Source organism: Alosa pseudoharengus, unplaced genomic scaffold, assembly GCF_046254945.1.
Source record: "Alosa pseudoharengus isolate Yale_2024_CS ecotype anadromous, Long Island Sound unplaced genomic scaffold, YU_APseudo_1.1 YU_APseudo_1.1_scf_22, whole genome shotgun sequence".
Classification (NCBI taxonomy): Eukaryota; Metazoa; Chordata; class Actinopteri; order Clupeiformes; family Clupeidae; genus Alosa; species Alosa pseudoharengus.
This window is the reverse complement of record NW_027468680.1, coordinates 26,700,035-26,721,278: the sequence shown is the minus strand read 5'-3', so window position 1 is coordinate 26,721,278 and position 21,244 is coordinate 26,700,035. Positions and strand designations below refer to the sequence as shown.

Sequence of the window (21,244 nt, the reverse complement as noted above, 5' to 3'; positions counted from 1 at the left end):
ATGGGCTAATCATGCACCCATATCTTACTATAAATACTGTTGTCATTGCCTGTCACACATTTAATTTACCTTAATCTACCTAAGACCTACTAATACCTCACCTTTCTTACATCATTCACAACTAGTAACATTCACATGAAAAAGAAATAATGAAATGCCACACATTTAGAGCCTCAAATACTTCTTGATTGAAGGTAGCCTAGGCTACACTGAAGTGATCATAGTTTCACAATTTATAATCTAAAGGATTTAATGTTTGTTTTAAAAAAAATATACAAAATTTCAGCCTCGATGAGTGAAACATGTATTAAATGAGATGAAAACTTGATTAAGATTATAAACACATTTAATTACACAGTGCAGTCAAAGTCATTACACAATTCACCATACACACTGCTGGTGTTTGTTGTAAGAAATGTAAACAAAGTTTACAAAAGCAACCATTTCCATTTTATTGAATACTTTGTGGAAGACATGTAAATTTACAGACACTACATTGATGTAAAAAATAAATACATACCAAACAAGAGGAGAATATAAATCCCATGGGGATATATCAAAATGTCTTTTTTTATTCTTTAAACAAAATTCAAATCATATTTTAAAAAGAAGCTTTATAAATACAAATGATTCTAGTCTAAAACCCTACATATTACCTGCTCCTGGGACATGTCCACCAACATATACTGTATAATGATATATCAAAATTTGTCAACAATTGTTCTATTTAAAAACCTATACAGTCCAATATCCATGGTCTACTTGCAATAAATGTTATCATGTTAAGAAATTATGGGTCAAATGTGTTTATGATGTACCACTCTGCAGCATGTTACATTTCTAATCCTGAGTGCAAGGCATATGAATGGGTATTTCAGCTTCCAAATAAACCATCAACTATACAGCCACTTTTTGAGTATGACCATAGGACGCATATCCTGAAGCTGTTTCAGCAAAAGATCAGCACCATTTGAAAAAGCTTTATCCATCACAATCTTTACATTTTTCACAGACTTAATATTTAAGGGGTTTCTAAAATGAACGAGATTTTCACTACTTGTTGTCCTTCTCTTAAAGTCACTCGGTCTTTTCCCCATTATATTGGAGGACTGCTGCTGAAGAGTGCGCTGCTTTTTAGGGGGAGTCTCAGTCTTACAACTCTCAGTTGCTTTCCTTTTCAGGGAATCTGTTGATTCCTCCAATAATGAAAGAAATGCTGGCTCCAACTCAAGAGAGTTCATGGCATTTTGACTCTCCTCACAGAATTCCTCTTCAGAATAATGCTTCTGCTCCTCAGTGTTAAGCTCTGATTCCTTCATCGCATTTTCAGCTGTGTGGTCTTGCTCGTCTAGTCTCTTCATCTTCGGAGGACGACCCCTCTTGCGTTTAACCACCAACTCATCGGGTGTTATTTGGGTATTTTCACTCCCCATCAGCTGACTTTCAGATGGCATTACATCAGCACTCTCATCTTGTGAGGGCGATTCAAGGGAATCCTCTGCCATTTCACCCGAACTTTCGCCATTCACCGTTTCATCTTCATCTTCTGAGCCCTCTGTTGATGTGCCATCTGATTTGCTGGCATCCATATTTCTGGAACGTGGGTATTTCTTACAAAATATAAACTGACTTCTCTGATCCTCAATGTATCGCTCTGTGAGACCATGGGTAGCATAATGTTTAAAGATATTCCTTTCAGCACTTGAAACTGAATCACAGCCCTTTATCATGCATGGATACTGCAAGGGAAACCGTTTAGTGCACATGGCAGAGGCTTCATCCATAGATTTCAGTGAGGGCTGGCCAAAGCTTGTCCAGTGATTGAGTACTTTTCCTTTTTTCTTCAAATTCTTCTTTTTCATTTTCAATTTGTTATTTACCATGTTCTCTTTCCCATTGTTTGGACTAAGCCCTGGTTTTGTTTTCTTCTCTGCTAGATCTTCGTTTCGAAAGTTTTTTGGCTTAATTTTGTCCTCATAAACGTCTTGATGTTTTTTCATGAGATGCCGCAGAAGATTTGACTTGGTGGTGTAGCTACGATCACATCCATCACAATCACATTTGAATGACAGGTCCACCTTGGCAGACGACCCATCACCACCTTCTGATACTCGTATTGCCTTGTGGTGATCTTTGACATGGTCAATGTATTTCAAGAAAGAAGTGAAGGATGCAGAGCACTTGTTCTGGTCACAAGGGAAGGTGCCAACATCTACACCAGTCAGCATGGTACTTGATTTTTGGACCGTGAATTTGTGATGTAACAGGTAATGTTTAAACAAACTTGTGGCTTTATGGAGTACCTTTGAACAGTCTTCCACTTGACACACTAAGTCTGAAGCCTTAAAAGTGGCATCGGCACCATCGCCTGAAACTCCTTCTTGCTCAGCAACATGATCTGTCTGGTGCACAGCTCTATAATGAAGAGTCAAGTTCTGCTCAATTGAAAAGGCAGCCGTGCACCCTTGATGTACACAACTATATGGTCTGAATGATTTGGAAAGCTCACTAATAACAGTAGTGTCAATTTTAAGTTCTGGGCCAGTGTCATCTTTAATCAGTTCTGGGCCAGACTCAACTTTAATAGCTTTTATGTCCCTTACTTCCGTTGGTGATTGTACCTCTGTCTTAAAACTACCCTCTGTAGTCTTCTCGTTACTATTAACTGGCTGTAGTGGCCCTGCTGTTGAGGGGTCCACAGAGTTGTCCACTGATAAACGCATATCACTTGACAACATATCTTGATTTAAAGTTCCCTGTCCAGCTACTGCTGAAATATTCGTCTTTTCAGGCAACTGGCTGGTAACTTTCTTTTTAGATTCAAAAGGCTCTTGTAGTCGTTCCACCTTCAAACCGTTGCAATGATTGACCGGATGATTAACAGGAATTGATTTTGGAGTTAAAGAAGCCTTCCCAACTGCTGTGGATTTGAGAGTTCTGTCGATTTTGCTTACTTTTATCTTGGGTATCGCCTCTTTTGCCATATGGTGAACATTCATGTAGTGTATACGGAGACCTGTTGTTCTCGTAAAGTTTTTTTCACATATATGACAGCTATAAGGAGAAAACTTGTCTGGTAATTTTTTAAGTTCATTTATCATGTCATCAGTGTAGTTATGAATCCTGAACAGATGCTTGAATAAAGCTTCTTTCGTCATTGCTCCATAGGAACAGTCTGCCTTTTCACACTTGAATGGTTTAGAGACATTTGGGTCTGCCTCCTTTTTTATAGCCCTTTTCGGCACCACAGTTTGTTTTGGTCTTTCTTTTGAGCAGTCTTCACTCTTTGAAATGTTTAGAGAGGAACTCTCATTAACCTTTAAAGAATCTTTCAGGACTGCATCAACCAAATCCAGTCGTTGCAAGGCTCTCTGAATCTCCACAACTTTACTGTCTTCTCCATCACCTGTGGATGCAACATCCACAGCATTTGTAACAGATTCCTTCAAAGTTATTCCACTTGTATGCTTTTTCTCAGAGACAATGTTTACTTCAGCACCTTTGCTCTGGTCAGCCAAAGTGTTGGGTAACGATTGTGACGCATCTGCTACAAGAGATTCACTCTGATTAAGAGCTGTATGTTGTACAGCATCAGATGTGCATGAAGAGGCAATGCCATCCTCTTGTTTTGGAAAATCCATGTTGTAAGTTGATTCATAAAAGTCAGGAAAACTACCATTTTGCACATAGTTAGATTCTGCGGACTGATACATGCAGGACCCAATAGGTTTGCCCTTGTAGGCGTCCTCAATCTTAACAGTTGGAGTAACTGCTGTCTGGTAGACGGTTGAAACATCAGGATCATTCAAGAAATCAAGGAAGGATGTTGGCAAATCAGCATTTAAATCAACTTCATCAAAAGCTTTACACTGAGACCGCTTTGATAAGTGACCACCAAGAGATTTTGTGCTAGAAAACTCCCTGTAACATCTGCGGCAGATTACTTTCCCATCTTTTATAATAGCAGGCCATTTTGTCCTCTTGGATGATCGTACCTTTTTCAGTTTCTTCGTCTCATCAGCCTCACCAGAGGTTTCCTTTTTGTCAGTGGAGTCAATGCCTGGTGCTGCATGAAATGTTCCTCCATCAGAATCCAAGTCTTGCATTTGAGAATCTGACGCCTCCCCTGTATTACTGAAATACGAATTTGTACAGTCTAACATCTCTGTTGGACTCTGTAGATGGGTTGCTGTATTATCAACATGGCTCTTGTAAGGGGGCGAGTTAAGGTGAGCCATATTATTAACATCCAAGCTACTGACATATCGGTCATGATGGTCAAAACTCAAGGACTTGTCAATGCTTCCCAATGGTTCCACTGACTGAACATGCACCTCAGTAGGCATGTTTGACACATAAAGATGAAGGCCTTGCGCTGGCATACTGTCTGAATGGGACAAACTGTTATTGTGAGTGATCCCGCTTGAATGACTTTGCATCGGAGACTCCATGTGCCCTACGCTTCTCTCTGTTTGTGCAAGATCGCACTGCTGTCCACCCTCTGTTGAATGTAAAACCATAAGAGAGCTGGATATGTACTTTGATGCTTGATTCATCACGCTGGAGTCCTGGCTCATCATGGGAAGGACATTTCCATCATCACTTGGGGCTGTAGTATGTAGTGTATCATTTTGTGTCTCAATAGCAACCTGAGACCTATTCATCTCGGGGGAGAATGAGTGGAAGCCTTGGAGTTGATCAGGTAAGACTTTTGAGGGGCAATCACTCTGCTGGGTATAATCACAACTGTAATCATTTGCTGTTGGTGAATGCCATAGTTGAGTGATATCTGAATGTATCAGTCCGGCTGGATTTTGTAAAGTTTCACAAAACGAGGTTTCTGGTTGAGAACAAAAACCAGAATAGAAAGGCAGTGAACAATTAGACATAGAGTTGGGAGAGAAAGAAGATGGTTCAGATAAAGATCCACTTTCTACTGAATAGGGTAACTGCCTGGTGCTTGCATCTTTTTGAGGTGATGCAAGACCTGTAGTATTCATCTTCTGAACCTGTTTACTAGGAGACCTCTGTACATTGGACTGTTTTCTTGCAGCCATTTCAGCAAGTCGTTTGTACCTCCTAGACAGTTTCCATTCCTCAAAAGCCTCAGAGTGCACTTTCTTGACATGCCTTGCCAGACTTTTAGATGTACAATACCTCCGAGTGCATGCCTCAAATGGGCAGACGTGTGTTAGTTTATCATCTGCTTCTTGACTGACGCTTCTTTGTGATGCACTGCCTTGTTGAGACATTGAAGAGGAGCATGTGGTTAGAGGTTGCTCACGTTTTATTTCAACCAATAGAGGTTGATCTTTTGGACAGGAGAAAAGTTTTTTGTCCTGTATAATTGTCTGAGGCTGAAGCTCAACAGCTTCCAAAGTGTTAATTGGAATTGGTTTCAGTTTTACTGAACAAGGCTGTGTTATTGGCAAAGGCCCTTTCAAGTTAAACTCAGTTGAAACTTTCGCCTCTGTGGCTTTTAAAGGCTGAATGACGGGCACACCACCAGCTGTGGTCTCAGGCTCACTGCGACTTGGTGCATTGGCTGTATCTGTAGGAGTCTGTGTCCCAGCACCATTTTTGATCTCCTCTGCAGTTGCAGCGGCAGCAGCAGCAGGAATATCATTCAGCATACTTTCTACAGAGTGCTTTATTTTTACTGAAGCAGATTCCCCTGTGGCATCATCAGCTTTACTTGGGGACTTTCCAAGAACCTGCACACTGTCTGGATTAGTTTGTTCTGTGAATGTGGAGGACATCTCTTGTTTCACATGTTCCTTCATGTGTGAAGTCAGAAGAGCCTGTGAGTAGAAGACCTTACCACAGTTTGGTGCTTTACAGGTGAATGTTATGTAATGCTGTGCTTCATGGTCATACAGCTGGTAGGTTTCTGTAAAAATCCGGCCGCAGTCTGGAAACATGCATTGGGCCTGAAATCCAGTGTGCACTTTCCTGTGCATGAGAAGCTCAGCATGAGAGGGGAAACTAGCTTTACAATTCAGCTGAATGCAATAGTATGGCTTTGGGCCACAGTGCATTTTCAAGTGATCATTCAGGTGTGTCATGTTAACAAACTGCCGTCGACAATACTGACAAATAGCTTTTTGGCAGTGTGTTTCGAGGAAACACTTGGCCTCTTCATCATCTTTATGCACTCTCATATGGGCGACTAGGTTCCTGAAATACTTGAAAACCTTCTGACAGCTGGTAACAGGGCAAGAGCAATCCTCAGTATTTTCTGACACAGCCGCAGCACGTTGAGTTTTTTCTGGTTTTGATTTTGGAGTGATAATTGCACTGCTGCCAGGAGGTCCTGTGATATTGGGAGTGTTTGCAATTGCTTGGACTTTTGCTTCAGGATTTACCTTAATTACAGGCGATTTTTTCAGAATGTAATCCTTTAGGGGTGACTTTGTGGGAGATTTCGGGAGCTTCTTCTTGGTGATGTTCATAGCAGCTAGTCGTTCCTTGCTGGACTGTTTAACATGTGAAGCAACATGTGGTTCAAGAACTTGTCTAGTCTCAAAGGACTGTGCGCATATGGGGCATCTATATAATCCATCTTGGACATGTTTTAGGGCATGCTTTACAATTCTGTGACCGAGAAATTCCTTGTCACACAAAACACAATACTGCATATATGCCCGCCAGTTTCTAAATCTTGCAGAAACAAAGCCCTGTTCTCTCAGTTTCTTAATCTCTCTTTTCTTCTGTCGTTCAGCATCAAGATCACTAAGATCAACTGAGGGACTCATTATCAAATCCATATAGCTATGACCACTCTCGCCATCCTCTTTACCATCTGGCTCTTCATTATCATTGAGTTCATCAATGGATGACACTATCGAGGCTTCATCACCCATCAATGTCAAGCAGTTACGTTTTAGAGTTTTCCAGTCCCAGAATTCAGGGTCAAAAGGCCACTGTGTCTTCAAGGCCAATAACAAGTCACAACGTAGTGAGTTGGGAATGGGCAGAGACTCCTCCTCAAGCTTTTGGTCTGGTTCATTGAAGAGCGTTTCAACAGCATAGTATGAATCCACAGTGGGTTTCAGAAGGAACTCTGTGAGTTGGCATGCACGTTTCACCTCCAAGTCATTGGGCATTAGGCAGGAGATAGTCTTGCATATGGTGGCTTTGCTGTCTTCTCCGTCACTGGCTCCCATTTTCAAAGCTTGAATGCACATTTCGATGCACACTGGAAGTCCTACATTTTCAACCTGGAAAAAAAGAATATATGTAATTGGAGAATCTGTACTTTGTGCTGATTGAATAGAATCATTTTGAAACACTCAACACTTCAAACACTTTCAAAATACTTACTTCAGACTGGATGACTTTGATGAGGAGCAGAATATGGTACACACTTGTGGACAGAATCACTAACTGTCTGCATTGATCCAAGAAAGCCTGTGCAGATTCTAACCGCATCAGAAGCTTACTCCACAGCAGTGTGAGTTCCCTTTAAATAAAACAAACATAAATAATATAAGACTTGTGCTAAGACAACATTTGACAGACACCTGATGCCTCATTTATTTAACATTTATTTAACTAGTACTAGTATGCCATCTTAATCCCATTTTAAAGGAGAATTCTGGCAATTTTTCTACCTAGCTTGAGTTACTGCAGCCAACAGCTAGAGCTGCCAGGCAGCTACAGTGCTACACTCTGGGGGCATGTTCATGAGCCCCCTCGTTCATGTCCCCAGAGTGTAACATACAAGCAAAAACATTTAGTTCATCATATCAACTAGGATCAGGATTGGTCCGATACTGGCCAAAATTACTGGATTGGATATTAGAAGGTAAATGACTAATCTGAGCCATCCATTCAGCTGAAGTTATCATAAGTATACTTGGAAAGACACACTGTAAAGAGAACTGCTGTGTCACATCGAACACAGACGAGCAGCATATTTCAATGAAGAGTTGCTACAACATGTAAAACAGCAACTCTCCAAATTTTCCTTGGTCTCAAAGATCTTCAACTGTCTCTGCTCATTAAAAAATTAACTAGCCACAGTTGTGACTCCATGTAACAGTCTAGCCGAGCAGCTAATTAACTTTATGCCCACAGTCATGCACACACTATTACAAACCCTCACTATAGGGCGAACTCACAAAGGAATCTTCCACCTTGTATCACAAATCAAAATAATTATAGCTCAATTAAGCATTTACTTGATACACTAAGAAGCCTGTGTTCTAGGTCGGAGTTGACAAAATCTTTATCCAAAGACAATATCAGGCTCAGACTTGCTGGTCTACAATACCTCAGTATCTAATACAAGTTATTCCCTCTAAGGAGAGGACTATGAATGTTGCTGCAACTACACAATCCCACAGAGTGCAGGAACGTATATAGTTTAAGTACAATAGTTTAATTGGACAACATAAAATTAGCTGACCCAAACCATAACCCCATCTGCCATGAAGCACTCATTACATCACCATTGTGCAAGAACCTAACATGATAGCTACTGGCATCATTGCCATTAGCAACCACCCCACTACAACACAGCAAGCCTGTTATCCACATAGGCTGAATGCTCAAATGACTAATTAAATTGTAGCTTAATCCATGTTTGTAAAATAGTTAGAGTAACACTATCCAGTGAAACTAAGATTGCATATGGTAGCACTAGTTTGTATGGCACCCAACTGTTCCACTCAAAGTAAGACAGTATGAGTGTGAATACTACACTGAATTCTAGAATCAGTAGAACACGAGTCAGAAAAAACAAGTTTTCTTTAATATATCTACTTCAGAACTACCCATGGATTATTCTTTACAAAATCCATACAACAACAACAACAATAGATGTGTAATGACTACACTGCTAGGAAGAATGCTATGGAGACAAATATGTAGTTGGTCTACAATGTTACCAACAAGATTTATAAGTAGCTTTATGAAACTCCTAAACATACTTTGTAATTTAGACGAACATTGTAAATGACCCTCTATAAAAGTGGCTTTAACTTAGTAGTGAATTCACCCATTGTTTTAACATTTGGGGTTTCTCCATCATGTTGTTTCATCTTACACCATAAAAAAATAACATACAATTTTCCAAAAACATAGTATTTTAACAGACACATTTAAAGTTATTGAGGGAAAAAAATGGTCAAAAAGATGCCACGCCTGCAATGAAATAACCCTACAAATGTTTCACTATGTACACATATTAGAGCACCTTGTGGGATAATTTGAGATAGATACAACCTAACATAGGAAGTAAGTGTGGTTAAGAATGAACTCCAAAACTCTGTGTCCCCAACGGTATCTATAAAGGCATGGGGACAGATTATGAATGTTTACTCTCTTACAGTAATGTTGCAATGAAATTAAATTAAATGAAACAGCCATGTGATGCTGAACAATGGGTCAAAGCTTCTCAAATTCAACATAAGTAAAGTCCTGAATGTCATCCTCGCAGTCCTGGTGCATAACTACATTGAATTTCACAATGATTCAAATTTCAAAGTAACCAACCAATTCAAATATGATGGTGTCACAACAAAGTGGACATAATCGAAGTCTATGAGCAAAGTTCGCCATGACCAAAAGCTTACTAACTGTTGTATTAAGGAGAGACACTACATCATCCTGTCACCTTTCTCATATTTTTCACAGGCTTTTAGACCCTTACTACAAAATTGCATTGTGTATAGCCTATGTTGTTAGTAAAAAGAGTGGAGGCAACTGCCTACAATGTAATCGGCCACTGTTCTAATCTGACCCTTCATTTGGGGTAAATGAGGTTCACCTTGATGACCTTGAACACTCCATTTCTGGGTTTCTGTGATAGGATTTTCTCTTGTGTCTCTCCCTTCGTATGTGTGTGTGCAAAAGTAATGTGTCTGCCCCTCCATGAAAACGCAAGGTTCAAATATATATGTGGTATCATCGAAGTAGGCCATATCCTCTGACCGAATTTCAAGAGCAGCTTCTCCACTGGACCTTGTCCCAAGCCACTGAGAAAAAGATGTGCCCTCATTTGAAGGGCAAAAAATGAAAGATAGCAACAACTCACCAGGCACAATACACATCCCCTTGAACTAGCTGCCGTTTAAGGAATGCAGAACACAGGCTGAGGGCTCCCTTCTCGTCCCCTTCAGACTCCAAGTTACAGATCATGTCCAAGGCATCTTTGCAGTCTACTTCTGCTATCTGTATTGTAAGACATAAGCAGCTGTTAAACTACACAAAGAAAACTATTTTCTACACAGCTATTCAACAAAACACCAGATAATGTATTACAAAATATGCAATTATTCATTTCTTGACATGAAAAGCTCACATACAGTACAGTAGCATACACTAATCTATGTAAATGGTGAGTGAACAAATGTTGTTAGGTGTGAAATATCATGACAATTATATGTAAAATTAAATACATATGGCTGCACAATTTGCACTTTGAACGAAGGCAATTGGCAAATTGTGAAGGCTGACATTAACCATGCAGTGTCCCAGTGGCTAATCTTGTCACATCTATGATTTTTATATGCATGCCATCTTCCTTGTCTGACAGACAGTGAAGCTCACCAAACAAGTGAGGCATGCACCAATCAGAAGTGGCCCAACTTAAAGCGAAATTTGGAATATTGAACTGAAGCTTGACTTTCAAAAATGATGTTGCAAATCAAACTGAAATTGGATCAATTCTCCAAATCGTGCAGCCATAACATGTATGATGCACTCAAAGAATACTCACCTCTTGCTTCAATTGTTCTGTTGAACTTGTCCCACAGAGGCATACCAGGTAGGCTTGTTTGAAGTTCCTTTTTCCTCCAAACTCTGGAAACTCTGTACAGACCTTGGCTAGTCTGGCAGCCTTTTCTACTTCATTTTGTTTTATAAGGTGCTTGATGCGCATATCAAGAAGTACAGGCCCCTCGACAACCAAAAACTCATTAACTTAAAAAACATAAAGGAGAAGAAAAAAGAATGAGGAAAAAAGGAAGACCACTAGAGCATGTAATGCACAAGATAATTAGAACATTTCAGCACAAGCATCTAAACATACCGCTCAAAAATTCTTACCTTTTTCTGTTTCTGGTGTCTCATTAGATAGAACACTGCACAGAGTGGAATTGGTCCAAATCCCACTTTCTGCAGCAACGGCTGATAGCGTCTGAAGTTGTGAATTCCCACTCTCCAGCAGAATGCCATGTGCCAACTACAAGGAGGGGTGCAAGGAACGGGATGACAACCACTTCACGTATGGAACCATCAAATGCAGAATACCCATGCCATTGTGTTAATTGTAAATTGACAAATGAATCATTAAAATTGAGTCCACATTTTGCAAAGGGCTTGTGCAATACGGTTTCTCACCTTCACAGATGACTGGAATTCCTCCCATAAGGCACCTGGGACCTGCTCAGACAGTGACAACAGAAGATCCATGCAGCTCCTACAAACAAAACAGAGGTGATTTCAGGAAATCTTCACTTTGAACATACACAAGATAAAGAGGTTTGGCTGCGAGAACAGTACATTAATTAATCCGAATGCAATATAAGAGATGCTTTCTTTTAGTTCAGGTCGTTGACATGTAAAGTTATAACATTACTAGTGCAGGCCTCGAGTACAGTGGTTCTTAAACTGGGGGACGCCAAAGGGGTCACAAAATGATTTGCAGTCTGAATTAAAGAACACTTTCTAAAAGCTTTTAGACCAACATATAAAAAAACTGGGATATTCAGTAGCCCTAGATATAGGCTTACAATTCACAGTGTTTCCATAATGTTCCTCCGAAAGTGGATGTTCTGTTTACGCAAACTCAAATCTCTACCAGTGCCTTTTGCAATGATGAGCTCGAAGATGCTGTGCAGGAGCCTACCAGTGACAGATACTATGCAGCCTTCTCTTACCACAGGAGCTCCAGTTATACAGTTATACATTGGATGAGTGCTAGTTATCCATTGGAAAATAATAAATCAGATTGTGAAAGGCTGCCATGCATCAATGCCTTCAGTGTTGACATAGCCTAGCTATGAGAAAAGACATTTTCTGCCTCTGCCACGAATGCCCATCTCGTAACATTTTCCAAAGTGAAACTAATTTTGCCGGTTGGAGAGAAGGGGGTCGAGAGACTTGGCCAATGTTTTTTGGGGGGGGGTCGCCAGACAAAAAGTTTAAGAACCACTGCTCTAGTAGACAACCGACAACAATGCATAGATTTGGACCACAGATGCACACACGAATAACAACACAGCCAATTGTAACTACCAGTGCCATTTCAATTACGCATCATATCTGTTGAGCAGAATGAAGGACTGTTGAAGAATGAGTACTTACAGGCCTAATTTATCAAGTACTAGTGGTGCCTGTTCACATTCAGGAGAGAGAGATGGGGTGGCCTCTGCGTAGCTGAGTATGGCCACGGTGTACATCTCCAACAGAGGCAGTGGATCCTCCTCTGTCTTCCATCGACTCCCATGTTCCACCAGTACCTGGTGACACATATTGCAAAACTGACTTAATTTGATTAAATTAACGCCAATCTACCAACAAATGTTATCCTATCAAACAGTCAAAAGTGTATCTATAAGACCAGTGTTCCCATGGCAATATCAACTTTATACAAACTCAACTCTTCAGATCTAAAAAGATATCTACAAATTGATGGTCAGATTGTTTAAAAAAAAACTCCCTTGTTCTTAAAAAATTTTAAACCTTTAATTTATTGCACAAATTACTTGAAAATGAGCCCCGTCATAACCAGTCTTCAAAGTGGCCTTTACCACACAGGCTAATTAAGGCCATTGCACACCATGCATTTTCTTGAGATCTGTTGTCTAATGGTGCATATTAATATCTGTACATATTTAGATTTTTTTTTTTATTGAAAGTGTCGAGATTGAACAGCATGCCAGTGATAAGTCATCAAATGCATCACGGCTGGTCATTAGCGGCACACAAGACAGGTCAAGCAAACCACAATATGTCAAAGCAAATTTTCCGTTGTCTAGCTGACCAAGTCATATCAAATTGCATTTTGCAAACTCTGGTACATAACTTGCTTTTGCAACATTTCAGCTGCACGGGGAGCGTGGTGACAAATGTATCATGCTTTCTGTATTATATCATAAGTCAACCATGCAATTAGTCCATATTTGCACAAAAAGCTAGCTAGCGTCTAGCTTGCTCGACCAGGGAACGGGAGGCTTGGCCAAACCTGGTACCAGTAAATTTGGGCAGTTATCAAAATTAACATTAAGAACTTCTTGAGCGAGCTATAGTCTTTGTAGTACAACTACAGCATGCATATTTTCACATGATTGTAATGACTATAGCACTGTGCAATTATGGTATCGTGAATTTTAACCATCAAGCAGGTTGGATATTTTTTTGCAGTCGGTCATTTGATGGTTAGCAATCAAGATAGCAAGCTAACTAGCTAGCGTGCTAGCTGAGAGCAACATCATCAATCAGAAAGCCTGCGGGTTTGGTAGCGTTAAGGGAAATATTGCAGACCTGGCAAAACTCCTGACAAAAACTAGAAGAGGCGTCCAGTGCCGATTCCGAACTCTCTTTCAGTCCTGTGATCAATTCCTGGAAGCGTTTACGGAGGGCCACAATTACTTCCCTTGTGTTGCACTCCCTCTCTGCCTCCTCCTCCGCCATCTTCACAACAATCACGGCCGCGTTCGGACAGACCTTCACGTACTCGTTCACGCACAGTGACGCATGGGCGTGGGGGTGTTCGAATGACCCACTGAGCCACATAGAGCACTGTTTATAACCTTGCCAACACTTTCCCTGCAGTTTGGGAAGAAGGCTTATATTTAACCTTGTAAATGGCAGGCATCAATATTTGTCAGTTAACCTTTAGGGAAATTGTGCCATATGAAATGTGCAATGTGTAGAATGTTCCTACTGAAGCTCAGAGGCCAACCTAATGTGTCACAAAATCTGGCAAGCCCATTTGGCCATCTATTCCACCCACATTTATAATTATGTTATTATAAAATGAATAACGTTGGCAACTGAAAGCAATTGAAAGTCAACTTTATTATGCACATTTAAGTCTACCTTTTATTAAGTTAAAACAACCAGGGCAAAATCCAAATGAATACATTTAATTAAGGGGAAAGCAATGTGAACTACAAATAATTACGTTGGCAAGGACATGCAGCATTTAAGGCATTTATTTGCTTGCACTGAGACAATTTTTCTCATACACATTTCCTAAGCCTTGTGATAGTAGCATGTGCTGCAGTGGCAGTCCGTGTGGTTCTGCAGCTTCACATCATAAAATGTCACCTGTAAGACATGAACAACATTTGTTAATATTTCAGCTTTTCTGCCGGTGCATTACTTTGTCTTAACTGTGAGAATAAATGCACTTTTTTTCATAGATAGAGTTATTTCTAGAAGATACATATCACACCGATTTAAATTCTCTGGCCACACAGCATGTTGCCTCAGAGGTGATGTTTTTTGGCACGAGCATTGTTCCCTTGGATCTCAGAGGAGTAGGATATGCTCTTGAGAAGCAGCATCCCATGCACTGATAGACTGGAGCCCCGGGCTTGGAAAAGATGGGGTTCTCTTTCAGTTTACACTCCTCACAGCCTTCTGAACAAAAAGGCAATAGGGTACATGAGGACATGCTTTAGCATTCTCTTGCATTAATCTGTAAGTGCTTTCAAATTGTGCTGCACTCATAACAAAAAGTTTTCAAAACGTTGTTTTTAAAACTTTGCATAATTTTCGCAGTGTTATCCCATAATAACGTTTTACTCTTTTTGAGTTTACTGCATGGATGGGTGTGCAATTTGTCGATATGGTTCTTTTGAAGCTGTTGCGGTGTGAGGTGTTACTTACTGGATGCAATCTCGTTGTTGGGATACAAATCTCCTATCTGAACAAGTATTGATACCAGCAGAAGGGATGCTACACAAGACTTTGTTTGAGTAACCATGGTGACTATATCCTACAACACACATGCAAAGAGCAGTCTTAACATCTTAGACTTCATACCAATACAAAGCAATTTCCACAAGTATGTGTTTGTCAATATAACAGTAAGATGAAAAAACATTACCTCTGGTCTTCACCTGCTGCTGTTGAGTGAGAGCCTATTCAGCACCAAGCAGTCCCTTTTATACCAGTACCTTTCCTCTTGCAGATGCCTCTTGGATTAAAAAAGACCTTCATCCTCATGTTGTCAATGCTGTGTTCAGAATGACTCACTGACTGCTTTTCTGATTTATAATCCCTTAAGTGAATGAGAAATGAATACTGAACTTCAGTGGCAAAACAGTGGCTCATCAGTCTAATACACCCTTAATGTTGGATGGTTTTGATTACACTGATAACAGTCAAGGGCACATGCCCCATGAGGAGAAACCATGTATCCTGGCAACTCATGTTGTCATGACATGGAAAGGTTAATCTACCTGTTTTTTATTATGAACTATGATTAGGAATGAAGGTGAAAGTGAACTACCGGATGGGTAAAGATGAACACGTTTCAAGAGAGCTATGAACTGAGCTGAGTGTTGTAAAAATGTGAATGCAATATAGTTGTTTTTCCTGTCCACCGTACACAATTAAAAGCCGAGTTCCCACTAGAAGTGAGTATTTGATCCCACATTTTTTTCAAACCCAAAATCTATCCAGCAGTTATTCTTTTTCCCATGTCATGTAGAAAATGTCAAGGATGAACTCAGTGTGCTTTTCCTTTTGTCGTTCTAATTAGAGGCCTAATGTTTTAGTCATATCCAAAGAAAACAAAGCAGACAGGCTGAGATTTTATGACTTCTATGGAGACACCTTTCTCTGTCTATAATACAAACAAAGTCCACCAAACTCATCTCTCATCTGTTTCTAGACTTTTACTTTCCAGATTGCTCTTTGGCTTATAGTAAGTATAGTAACTTTTATTTATATGAACTCAGTGTGCTTTTCCTTTAGTCTTTCTAATTAGGGGCCTATTAGACATATCCAAAGAAAACAAAGCAGACAGGCTGAGATTTTATGACTTTTATAGAGACACTTTTCTTGGTCTATAATGTGAACAAAGTCCATCATCAAAGTCATCTCTCATCTGTTTCTAGACTTTTATTCCAGATTGCTCCTTGGCATATAGTAAGTAACTTTTATTTATAAAGTTGTGAGACATGAGACAAAAGATGCCGGACGGAGCGTCGTAATCGCCAGCGTACCCGTGACACCAAGACATACAAAACAGACAACAACAAAATAGTAAAATAAATAAATAATAAAATTATTATTAAAAAAAATCCATGTTAAATTAGTTAAATTGGTTGCATCTAACCGGCTGATAAATGTCCAAGGGCAATGATGATAATGATGACTTGCGTGAAACAGCACACAGCTGTGTCTTTATTACAGACCAACGCGGAGGATCATTTAAAATTACTGGCAGTCTGGAGAGCACCGGAAGCACAGAACAGTCAACATAAGTACGTATGCATTGTACTGTATATTTCATTTCTTTCAAACAATACTAATGACTGAAATACTGTCGTTTTCACAAACCTTTTACAATAGACAATTCATTGTGACTTTAGTCATACTCTCCTGCATTGCAGTAGTCTTTTAAAGGCCTGTTTGAAGTCCTCATTAAAGCTTGTATACAGCAGTGGGTTAATGAGTGAGTTAGTGTAGCCTAGCCAAGTGAGAAAGTTAGACACGTGCTGCGTCGGCCGGAGTATCCCAAAGCCAACCATCAGCTCTTTCACAAAGAAAGGCAGCCAACAGAGCACAAACGCTCCCAGGATGAGACCTAGTGTTTGGGCTGCTCTCCTCTCTCGAATGGAATACAGTTGACTCCTTTCTTTGTCTTCCTCGAGGGTCCTCTGAAACGCATTTGGGCAAGGGCTGTCACGGTCTTTGTTAAGCACAAGCTCTACTGGTTTTCCAGGATTGGGCGTGGTCCTCGGGGACACACAGGAAAACTGAACAGCAGGGTAATGTCCATGAATTTCTCCATTAGAACACAGATTTGTGGTGACACCTCTCCTCTGGTAGAGGGTTTTAGCAGCAATGAAGATCCTGCAGTACAGTACAAGGATAAGAGCCATGGGGATATAGAAAGCCCCAAATGTGGAGTAAATTGTATAAGTAATATGATCATGTTCAATGGTACACTGAGTGATACAACGATTACTCCTCCAAAACAATGGTGGAACTGAGATGAGGACAGAGAGAGTCCACACGATGGTCACCATGACAGCAGTGAGTCGTGTTGTCCGTCTGCACGTGTACTCTAGGGCACTGGTAATGGACCAGTGACGATCCGCAGCAATGGCGCATAAGTGGAGGATAGAACAGGTGCAGCAGATCATGTCCACGCTTAGCCATGCCTCACAAACTACGTATCCCAGCATCCATGTTTCTGTGGCAATGTACAGAATACTAAGTGGCATCACCAGTGTGGCTACCAAAAGGTCTGTGACCGCCAATGAGCAAATTAAATAGTTGGCCGGCAGGTGGAGTTTCCTGGTAGTACAAATAGCTAGAATGACAGTGCAGTTTAAAAGAGCAGAGAACAAGGTCAAGACAATAAGAGGGCTCACAATCAATACTGTCCCCGTGTCAAATGGCTTCTGCTCCTGTACTGAAGAGCAGTTGCTAATGTTCATCCTTCCCAGTCATTCCAAACCGTCAGCAATGGCATCAGTCCTCTTGTGTGAACGTGCTTATTTTTCTCCATTGGTGTTTCATGTCTTGTGACCCTGTAAAAAATGATGATAATACATTGCAATTATGGAGACACCTTTCTCTGTCTATAATACGAACAAAGTCCACCAAACTCATCTCTCATCTGTTTCTAGACTTTTACTTTCCAGATTACTCCTTGGCTTATAGTAAGTATAGTAACTTTTATTTATATGAACTCAGTGTGCTTTTCCTTTAGTCTTTCTAATTAGGGGGCTTAGACATAGTCATATCCAAAGAAAACAAAGCAGACAGGCTGAGATTTTATGACTTTTAGAGACACTTTTCTTTGTCTATAATGTAAACAAAGTCCATCAAACTCATCTCTCATCTGTTTCTAGACTTTTACACACAATGTGACCCCGTAAAAAATTATGATAAATAATACATTGCAATAGCAAATGCAAAATCAATATGAATGACATGATGATTTATACGTTAACCACTATTGTTGTGCTGATATAGGCCTATATACCTGTGTTGTACTTTAACCTCTCTGGTACATCAACCAATGCTAAGAGAAAACATCACTTCAAACATGCAGCCTTAGTCCAAAATAAACCAGTACTTCAATGTAAATATGATAACTTTCTTCCAATGTTCATGTTGTAGTTTTCACCTTATCTTACCTTATCTGTGTAACATTTGTACTGATTATGGCATCGTCAGCTTGTGGGGGCTGTCTGCTCACCACTGTAATTCTGCAAGGATGAAAGGGATAGTAAACATATTTCAACACAGAGGTTTAAATGTGCAGGCCAAGCAAATAAATATAATTTGCCCTGGTGATGGGTAAACTTGGAACTCTTTGAATAGGCCTACCACAATTTTTTGGCAAAACTGTAACCATACTTTGGTATAGATTTTCTCTCTCTGGCAGAGGAAATCAGTCCAAACATTTTCTAAACACAAAAAAACACACTGAGTTCAGTCTATTCCTTAAAACAAACACATTCACATACAACCAAGAGTGTAAGCTTGAGAAACACTCTTCTACACAACACAGCGGAATGGACCTCTTTGCAGAAGAGGATTTTCATTTTGCACCGCATGCATTCCCTTTCCCTGTGGAGCTGATGGATACTTTTACTGGGCCAGCTGCTCAATTTCACACTGAAATGGGCTATAAGACAGGCTGAACGATGGGATAAGGCACTTAAACCTTCAGTAATTGTTGCAAATGCCATATTACAAAATGCAAGTGAGTTGTTTTGTGCAACTCTGGAATCCTGTGTTGCTTTTCAGGCAGCCTTGGCACTGAACTATTCACTATTTCACTATTTTTCATATCACCATGTAGCAATATCTGTTCAGCCAGAGAGCCTGGGGTTCTGTGTCAAATCACCATCAATGTGATGAGCCGTCAATCACACTGACCTGTCAGATAACCATCTCCTCAGTTCCCAAACTGACAGATTATGCAGAAATGCATCATGGGAGAAAATGCCACAGAGAAAATTGTGGTGGCATATCAGATTTCGTTATTAGCAGGAATTGAATTCACAATTAGTGAGACCCTTACTGTGGGTGGTGAAAGACCTAAGAGAATAATTCATAGCCTAAGCCTACTCCACATAATACTGTGCTATAGGTAGCCTATTCTCACTTCAGTTGATAAAAACAACATGATAGGCTATTTTATTTTCTGCAATAGTCCATTGTAACAGCCAATCTATCATATACATTGACGCAACATGGTGACTTGATAGAAGACTGGACAACATAAATCAAATCGTAATTATTATTTGTATAATCATATCATATCAAACACACAACAAATATTAGCTTGGGTTGTAAACACTGTGGGCTACTACAGTTTTTGTTGGCTATAGTAAATGCACCACGAAAAGGTGTGTAGCCTACCTTGGAGACCGGTTGCAGATTCAGATGATTAAATCTGCACCAGTAGTCGTCCTCGCCTCTGCCAGCCCTGCCAAATCCGCTGAGGTTATTCCGATAGTTTACGACCAGGTTGCATTCTCCCAAGAAGCACGAGGTAGTCTGCTACTAGACGCTATTGTCCCGCAAGCATCTGCTGTCAGACTACGCACGCACACGCGAGCACGCAAATGTTGGTTGGCTAATTCATAACTTTAAAAAGTTAAACTGCATCTTAGCTACTGTAAGCGATCAGTTTATTGTCGTCGATTAACTCACACCTAACCCACCCCCTTTTCCTGCTTTCAGTGAATGCATAGTGAAAGCATGGACCGTTTTACGCTCTCCTAATTGGGGGAGTATCTACCGCTGACCGCTGGAGATTTTGTCTGTCAGCATTTTGCTGCACGTCAAGGATGAATGTACCGGTCCCAAGTGGGACCACTGGGATACCGATTATGACCATTAAGATCATTGTATCTTATCTCTCCCTCTTGTCTATTTATGTGTAAAATAATTGCTTCATTCACTGTCTGCAAACAACTTATTGCATGCCTCTGTGAGCAGCATATGAACAAGGTGTAGAAATGAGGTGAATGTCACACCAGCAGGTCAGCCTGGCCCTGGACTGACCAATGTGCCCAAGCATGCACACACACGCGCACTCACAAACACACACACACACACACACACACAAATTACATTTCAAGACATTATTCTATCATAGGAAGGGGTGAATACATGGGAATGATGCATTGACAGCCTTTGCTGAAGGTGATCTGCACGGTATTGTGGTTACCAGGGATGGGCAGAAATACATCAAAATTTATTTTCAAATAAAAGATCAAATACCCCTAATTTTAAGTGCATCAAAATAAATTACACAATAGCCTACTGAATACACCATAGATACGTTTTAAACGGAGCATGAAATCACTTTGCAACTCTTCCATCTGTCTATCTATAGTCCTTCATCATGCACACTGACTCTTGATTACTGTTGATTAAGCAGGCAGTGTTTGGGTACTGTGTACACTAAATGGGGTTATATTAATGCAAAGGGGCATATATATGGATGCTACATGCTGCAACCTTTTGAGCAATGTTGCACATAATGCATAACCATAACTGATGGTTGAAGTTCTCAAGACTTTACACGGAGACTTTGTGCACATCCCAGGTGCTGAGAAAAAAAAGTAAAGTTTTTTATGAAAAAAGTTTGCACACTCCTTGGTAGTCTTTTTTGAGTTTATTTTCTCATTTTGCAGATAACATTATCTGCCAAATGAGAAAATAAACTAAAAAAAGAGTAACAAGGAGTGTGCAAACTTTTTTCATAATAAAGTTCTCAAGAACCAAATTTCTCAAGAAACTTGAGAGAGGGGGTGTATTGTGTGTGGGAGCAACCTACAGATTTCTCATTCATCACCTTCCTGAATCTCAATATTCTGTTCACAACAATCTGGACAAAAAAGTCAACACCAGTCAGAGGCTACATTCATTGTTTTGCACTTTTATGATGTCATCACATCACCAAAATGGGGGGCAGCCGTGGCCTACTGGTTAGCGCTTCGGACTTGTAACCGGAGGGTTGCCGGTCTGAACCCCGACCAGTAGGCATGGCTGAAGTGCCCTTGAGCAAGGCACCTAACCCCTCACT

General features: G+C 40.3%; 3 protein-coding genes and 1 long non-coding RNA gene across 4 annotated transcripts; all 4 read right to left on the bottom strand.

Annotated features, from left to right (window-relative positions):
* Positions 1-328: 328 nt before the first annotated feature.
* znf292a (zinc finger protein 292a) lies at positions 329-13,641 on the bottom strand. Its single transcript, XM_076299528.1, has 8 exons — positions 13,492-13,641; positions 12,313-12,467; positions 11,347-11,425; positions 11,053-11,188; positions 10,724-10,926; positions 10,040-10,176; positions 7,324-7,462; positions 329-7,220 (listed from the first exon to the last, which is right to left on the bottom strand). Exons 1-8 carry the CDS (start codon positions 13,639-13,641, stop codon positions 894-896), a joined length of 7,326 nt encoding a protein of 2,441 aa, XP_076155643.1. The 3' UTR covers positions 329-893.
* Positions 13,642-14,205: 564 nt separating this feature from the next.
* On the bottom strand, positions 14,206-14,941 carry cga (glycoprotein hormones, alpha polypeptide). Its single transcript, XM_076300008.1, has 3 exons — positions 14,845-14,941; positions 14,408-14,595; positions 14,206-14,280 (listed from the first exon to the last, which is right to left on the bottom strand). Exons 1-3 carry the CDS (start codon positions 14,939-14,941, stop codon positions 14,206-14,208), a joined length of 360 nt encoding a protein of 119 aa, XP_076156123.1.
* A 1,579-nt stretch (positions 14,942-16,520) lies between these two features.
* LOC143139410 (5-hydroxytryptamine receptor 1E-like) lies at positions 16,521-19,983 on the bottom strand. The gene is made up of 2 exons (XM_076300007.1): positions 19,959-19,983; positions 16,521-17,572 (listed from the first exon to the last, which is right to left on the bottom strand). The coding sequence occupies exons 1-2, from the start codon at positions 19,981-19,983 to the stop codon at positions 16,557-16,559; spliced, it is 1,041 nt and encodes a 346-aa protein (XP_076156122.1). The 3' UTR covers positions 16,521-16,556.
* Positions 17,637-19,877, bottom strand: LOC143139409 (uncharacterized). The gene is made up of 3 exons (XR_012990399.1): positions 19,570-19,877; positions 18,336-18,407; positions 17,637-17,723 (listed from the first exon to the last, which is right to left on the bottom strand). It is a non-coding gene; the product is annotated as an uncharacterized LOC143139409 (long non-coding RNA).
* Positions 19,984-21,244: the final 1,261 nt, after the last annotated feature.

What these genes read in the sequence shown, in the direction of transcription:
- LOC143139410 (XM_076300007.1), bottom strand. Translation starts at nt 19,983, where the DNA reads ATGCTGACAGACAAAATCTCCAGCG. An exon ending in GACAGACAAAATCTCCAGCG is followed by an intron (nt 17,573 to 19,958) that starts GTCAGCGGTAGA and finishes ACACGGGGACAG; the next exon opens with TATTGATTGTGAGCCCTCTT.
- cga (XM_076300008.1), bottom strand. Translation starts at nt 14,941, where the DNA reads ATGGTTACTCAAACAAAGTCTTGTGTAGCATCCCTTCTGCTGGTATCA. An exon ending in CAACAACGAGATTGCATCCA is followed by an intron (nt 14,596 to 14,844) that starts GTAAGTAACACC and finishes CTTTTTGTTCAG; the next exon opens with AAGGCTGTGAGGAGTGTAAA. An exon ending in TGGCCAGAGAATTTAAATCG is followed by an intron (nt 14,281 to 14,407) that starts GTGTGATATGTA and finishes CATGTCTTACAG; the next exon opens with GTGACATTTTATGATGTGAA.
- znf292a (XM_076299528.1), bottom strand. Translation starts at nt 13,641, where the DNA reads ATGGCGGAGGAGGAGGCAGAGAGGGAGTGCAACACAAGGGAAGTAATT. An exon ending in AATTCCAGTCATCTGTGAAG is followed by an intron (nt 11,189 to 11,346) that starts GTGAGAAACCGT and finishes CCCTCCTTGTAG; the next exon opens with TTGGCACATGGCATTCTGCT. An exon ending in TCAAAGTCATCCAGTCTGAA is followed by an intron (nt 7,221 to 7,323) that starts GTAAGTATTTTG and finishes CTTTTTTTCCAG; the next exon opens with GTTGAAAATGTAGGACTTCC.